Source organism: Elephas maximus, chromosome 2, assembly GCF_024166365.1.
Source record: "Elephas maximus indicus isolate mEleMax1 chromosome 2, mEleMax1 primary haplotype, whole genome shotgun sequence".
In the NCBI taxonomy this organism is placed as follows: domain Eukaryota; kingdom Metazoa; phylum Chordata; class Mammalia; order Proboscidea; family Elephantidae; genus Elephas; species Elephas maximus.
Window position 1 is genome coordinate 233705692 of NC_064820.1, and position 6000 is coordinate 233711691.

General features: G+C 54.8%; 1 protein-coding gene across 3 annotated transcripts in view; it reads right to left on the reverse strand.

Annotated features, from left to right (window-relative positions):
- Positions 1-5641, reverse strand: part of ZNF496 (zinc finger protein 496) — a 50540-nt gene extending 44899 nt beyond the window's left edge. For 2 of the 3 annotated variants that reach the window (XM_049875122.1, XM_049875123.1), the window contains exons 1-4: positions 5553-5641; positions 3796-3913; positions 3004-3430; positions 2435-2618 (exon numbers count right to left, since the gene is read on the reverse strand). In XM_049875122.1, coding sequence (XP_049731079.1) covers positions 2435-2618; positions 3004-3393 — 574 coding nt within the window. In that variant the 5' untranslated portion in view covers positions 3394-3430; positions 3796-3913; positions 5553-5641. The remainder of the gene's footprint in view (positions 1-2434; positions 2619-3003; positions 3431-3795; positions 3914-5552) is intronic. The other variant, XM_049875124.1, reaches the window with a different exon arrangement.
- Positions 5642-6000: the final 359 nt, after the last annotated feature.

Consider the following 6000-nt stretch of genomic DNA (forward strand, 5'->3'; position numbering starts at 1 on the left):
GGTTTTCAAGGATGCGAACTCTCAGAGGCAGATTGCCAAGCCTGTCTTCCGAAACATCTCCATCTCTGGGTGGGTTCCAACTGCCAACGTTCCAGCTAGCAGTCGAGTGCTTAACTATTTGTACCATGCAGCGTTGCTTTAAAATAGAACACCCAGGTCAGTTAGCTATGTGAACATCTGCAGGTCCGGGGACCTGTTTTACCATCTGCAATATGAGAGTTATAAAGTTCCAAACTCTAGTGTCAAAGTGTCAGTAAGGCTTGTCCTCAGTGAGGATTACTGTGAGACCCCAGTGGCACATGAGAGAGCAGTCTGTATATGGCAAAGCTTGATAAAAAAGACTCCTATCACCATTAAGTGCTTCTGGAAGATCACTTGGTCCAGCACCCTAACTACCATGCACAGAACTGTATGGAATGTGGCTTTGGGATCATCTCAACTTCCCTTATTTTTAGCTCCCAAATACACTCTTAAGGGCTTGCAGGACCTCTGCCATGCTATAATACGATCTCTCTCCCCCAAATGGCAATGACTTCTTGCTTGGACAGTAAGTAAGTAATAAGCTAAGTCCCGGGCCAACACTGCAGCCATGTAAGAACGAACCTCGCATTCCAAAAGGTATTCCTTTCACAAAATAAAAGCTGGAAAGCTGCACTACGACCTCTCAGTTTAGAGAAAATTCCAAGGTCACAAGATAAATCAGCGACAAAATGGAGAGGAGAAGCCACCGTCCCTGACCTTTCTGCCCCAGGCACAAAGTCTTCAGGAAATAACAGGTGCCGGAGTAGCTATTTGGAGCCAGGGGCTGGGCCCAGAAGCTGACACAGCTGCAGCGAAGTGCCTGCGGGGGCCATGGGAGGCAACCTCTTCACTCTGCTGCTGCTGGCAGCTCAGGCTGGGGAGGGGGGTTTTAATTATGTCGCCTGATACCTCACCACCTTCTGGGGGTGAACTAGAGTCCCAGCCTACCTTCTGCCAGGATAGATGAATAAAGGAACACTTGGCAGAACACTTTGGCAAGCTTTCAGGCTGTACATGAAACCATTTAAGAATGCTGGCCATTTGCTAGCTTTTTGGGAGGAGACTTTCGAAATCAGAAAAACTACAACTTTTGCTGGTGGTTCATTCCAACAGTGAACCATCCTAACGTTTATGTTCTAACACCTGACCCTTGCCATGCCTATTCTGCCCGTTCATTACTGCTCCTGGAAATTCAAGAGCCTGTGCTTTTGCCCCCAAATCCATTCGTGGCGTCTGGCTTATTTTAGGGTATCACCGAGAAGAGACTGCTCAGGTAGGCTGCTGTGGTTCCCAGAACCACCTTCCTCCCCAGCGCCTTCCCGGATCCCACCACAGGGCCCCTCGCAGCCTGTACTTCCTGTGTAACCCAGGCTGGCTCACCAGCTACCTGCTGACGCTTCGTCTACTTGGGCGATGGGTTGTCTCCCTTATGCCCATTGTGACTTTTAAAGAACAAGAGGCTGAAGACCTCATCCGATCTGTACAGTGGTTAGTCTAGTTTCACACAGAGAGAAACTTAACAAGCACTTTAGTGAGACATGAGAATGCACCGGTAACCTCCCGATCTAGATCTACAGTGCAGTGTGGAAGTCCACCCAAACTAATCCCATGTTAAACCCTTCCTCTGACCTGAGGGCGACCCAATGTCCCATGATAATTACACTGACTAAAAAGTACGGGAAAAAAAAGTATGTACCGCTCAAGTGCTGTGCTAAACACTCATTTCTTTTATCTCACTTAATCCTCAAACACCTGATAAGGGTGACGATTATCTCCATTTGACACACGAGGGGACTGAGGCTCACAGAGGTTAGAAACTAGCCCAGAGATGTACCTAGAGGATGCAAAGCCAAGGCTATTTGGTGGTGAAAGTACCTGCTTGCTGGTAGCCACCAGTGCAGTTCCCATAGATCTTCAAACCACATCCAGGTAGGTGCTCAAGCCCCTTACCCTGGAGAGAACATTGTATGCCCTCTGAAGCATTTTATCTTTTATGTTTGCTTCCTTACGTCACCCAAATAATGCTGAGGGCAGGGCTTGTACAGCTGGGGAAAGCAAGGTTCAGAGAGAAGCAGACATGTCCTTGGCCACGTGGCCACGCTTGGGTGGCCCCCAAGCCAACAATGCACACAGAGGTATGGTTGGTGCACCCTCGGCGATGCCCATTTACAGAAGAGTTCCCTCCTGGGGGACCTAGCACAATCAAGACACCCTGATTCTGATTCAATTGCTCCAGGGTGAAGCCCAGACCTCAAAAACAGTTCAAGTTCCCCAGGAACCAGAGAGAACTAGGGATCCAAACAGTCATCTCCATGAGGTCATTCAGAACGCCACTGCTCCTCTCAGGACTCCGCTGAGAGAGCACAGGGTGCCCCCTAGCTCAATCCTCACCACAGTTCTATGGGTTCAGTACCTGGGTCCTCGCTGAGCTGCCCTGGCGGACGGCTTGGGAGCCCAGCGCCTTCTGCCAGGGTCATGGGCTGGGCATCCTGGTTCTTTGCAAGGTCACCCTGGGGCTCTGTGGGCAGTCGGTCCTGCTCCTGGTCCAGATGGCCATCCCCATCATCGATCACCACAGGGTCTTCAGAGTGCTTGAGCTATAATCCCAGAGAGGGCTTTTCAGGTGGAGAGGTCCCAGGCCAGCGGTAGGACTAGCCCTGCTCTGCAAGCGGCTGGGCACGCTCCCTCCCTTCCCTGGGCCTGCCGACCATCGACCCCATAGCTGACCGCCAGAGGCTAAGCACAAACTGTGGACAGGGATGTAAAGGGAGACGACAAAGTTGGGCACCACATTAGGGCCTCTGGGGAAAGAAACTTGCTTTCTCGGGAAACTGACGTCTAGTCTGGACTTAACAGAGGTACGTCCTGGTTGTAGACAGGACTCCACAACCTCGGCTGGGGAACGGTTATCCCCATCAGCACACCTGTTCTCAGCCCCACTCTCTGTCCCATCTCCCAGCCCAGCCAGCTCCCTCTGCTCACCCACTGCCAGGGTCTGCCCGGTTCCTGCTCCATTGTCTCTACTGCGGCCACAGCCTGCTCGCCATTCTCGGGCTCCTGGGCCCGCACCCAGCTCTGGATCTCCCGGGGCAGGATGGCCAGGAACTGCTCCAGCACCAGCAGCTCCAGGATCTGCTCCTTGGTGTGCCTCTCAGGCCGCAGCCAGCCCCGGCAAAGGTCCCAGAGGCGGTGCAGGGCCTCTTGGGGACCTGCCGCCTCCTGGTAGCGGAAGCGACGGAACAGGCGGCGGGAGGACTCTGGACTGGGGAGCTCTCCTTGGGGGCTAGGTTTCTCTCCAGGTGGGCTCCTCATTTTCCTGGGCTCCTCACTTTCCTTCGGAGCCAAGACTCGGGGGCACAGGGCTGTGGGCATGATGGGATTTGATGGGGGTCAGCAGCAGAAGACGACCCTATTTCCAAACAGAAATCGCTGGCTTCAATGTTCTGGTCTCCTGCGTTAGTTTTAGGGGGTATTGATGGGAAAACTGACAAAGCCCACAGAGATCAGCCCTTTGGAGAAGCCCTGGGATTTCCCAGGTGAGGGGTGTCATTGTGACTGGTCCTTACACACAAGGACAGAAAGAACCCATCCCCATCCCCATCTCCCTCTCAGTACCACTGTGTGTGCATTCCCCAGCTAGATGATCGGGGTAACGAGGCAGTGAGTCCAGGAGAAAAGCGATGGCATTTCCATGTGACCCTGGCCTTCCAAGCATCCCAGAGGACCAAAGGGGCTGCATGCAGGAGGGAGATGTTAATTAAGGCTCTCTGGTACCTTCGGTGGCCAGGTCCTCTTGGAGAGGACCCAAGATGGATGCGTCTGAGCAGGCTGCTATCTTGAGGCTTTGGGGCAGAAGTCACCGTCCTTGGGCTGAAGACCTTTACAAACTGAGCTGGAAAAATACAGGCAGACATGCAAGGGAAGAGCCTTTAAAGCACATCAAGGTTCAGGAAATCCACCCTGCTGACAGCTGAGGGCCAGGCACCTGTGCTCAGAGCTGAGTGCACACAAGAGCCAGAACTGGCCGCCCCCAGTAGAGCCTGCAGGGGAAAAGAGGCAGACGAGAATATGCCCAGACAAGAGATCACAAGAGTCACAAGAGAGCTGCAGACTGCACTTACCAGAGAGAAATGCCACTATATCTTAAAGCATCATTGCTTTCGGACCAGCCTGCCACCCAACTCATTTGAGTGTCTGATAGGAAACTTTAGCATGTACTGAAAGGTGCTCTGACCTTCGACTTTACCTCCACCTCCTTCTCTCCCTTGTCCTCTTCAAACCTTGCTCAAGGCAACTGCACTGCCCTCACAGCCCTTCCTTAGGCCGATTAGGGGAGCAAGGTGCTTAGCAGCACAGCACATAACCCAGCTCTCAGCCCTCCATGAACTGTACCCACATCCACATGGCAGGGGATGGGACCCCTACATCTCCCCAAACAAGGTGACAAGAGAGGCTGTTATCTGTGACATATAGTCACTGACCCAGACTACAGGTGCAGGGTGCCAGAGGAACAAGCTATCGGGTTAAAAAAACGGTTCACAGAGCCCTGTGGACAGCCACGCACCGAAGACTGGGATCCCCCAGGGTGGCAGCACAAGGAAAGACACAAGAAAAGTCAAGGACACATGGAGACACACACAGTCCCTCTCTGCCAGCTTGGTCACTCACCCTCCATGCCCTCACCTCTAAGAGGACCCCAGTGAGCAGAGCAACTTAACATCCAGCCTCTCACACAGCCTTCCTTTCCCAGTCTCCTGGTAGGGGGTGTGACGGACCTCACCCTTTCACAGGAAGACAAGTGAAACCAGAAAAATGGCAAAGTCACTGAGAGGCAATCAGAAAAACCAAGTCTCTGGACCCTCTTGCTTTCCAACCTAAAAACAAGTACAAATTGGCAGAAGGGGACTTGGAGGGCCCCTGACTGAACACATTATCAGCTCAGCCCACCGCTGGATTCCCTCCAGAGTCTCTTCCAGAGTCCAATCTGGTCCCCACCTGGTTCTCCCCACCCTCCTGGCCAAAAGTGGCCCCTCTTCCCCACCCTCCCCTTGGCTCCTCAGGTCTGCCCCCACCCTGGGAGAACCCAGTGCCTACCCTCAGCACCCCAGGCCCCGCTGTGTGGCTGCCCATTCGGTGCTCTGTGGACCTTAGTGGCCCCTCTTCCCCACTCTCCCCTTGGCTCCTCAGGTCTGCCCCCACCCTGGGAGAACCCAGTGCCTACCCTCAGCACCCCAGGCCCCGCTGTGTGGCTGCCCATTCGGTGCTCTGTGGACCTTATCTCTAACCAGACAGCTTGTTCCTCTTTGTCACCCTGCACCTGGCGTGTAGGAGACGCAAAGAACTAAGGTTAGCGGGGGAGGGCTCCTGGATTGGGCGTGTTTAAGCCAGCTCTCGGAGGAGGGACAGACCGGCAACAGCAGAAAGGAAAGGGGAGGGCATTTTAGGCCAAGGAAAGGAGAGAGCTTTTCATTCCATTCTCCCTCACGCTCCCTTCTACACACACACACAGTCACTAACCACACGCTCCTCACCTCACAGCCTGGAACTCCTTCCCAGCGTCTAACTCAAATCCCTCCTGCTGCGGCGGAAGTCCCCGGCGGCACCTCCTCATCCTTCCAGCCCGGTCTCCCAGGTGTCCTTCTTCAGGCGGATTCTCTGCAGGGACCAGACTCCTTCCCTGGCCAGCCACAACGCCCTCTCCTGCTCATCCAGAAAGCCACGGCTTCGTTCGGGAGGAAAGGGGTGGGAGGAAATGGAGGCCCCTGAAAAACAAAATTCTACCGCTTTCTGCCCCCGCCCGCAGACCCCCGGACCCTGCGCTCGGGGCTGGGGGCGGCGCTGGCGCAGGCCTGGGCGCGCGGAAAAGAGGCGCGCGGGTGCGGGGACCGGGGGAGCCGGCTGGGACCCGCACGGCAGCACTCACCGCTGCGGCGCGTCCCCGTTCGCGGGCCGCGCAGGCCAGGCCGTCGCCGGAGCCCG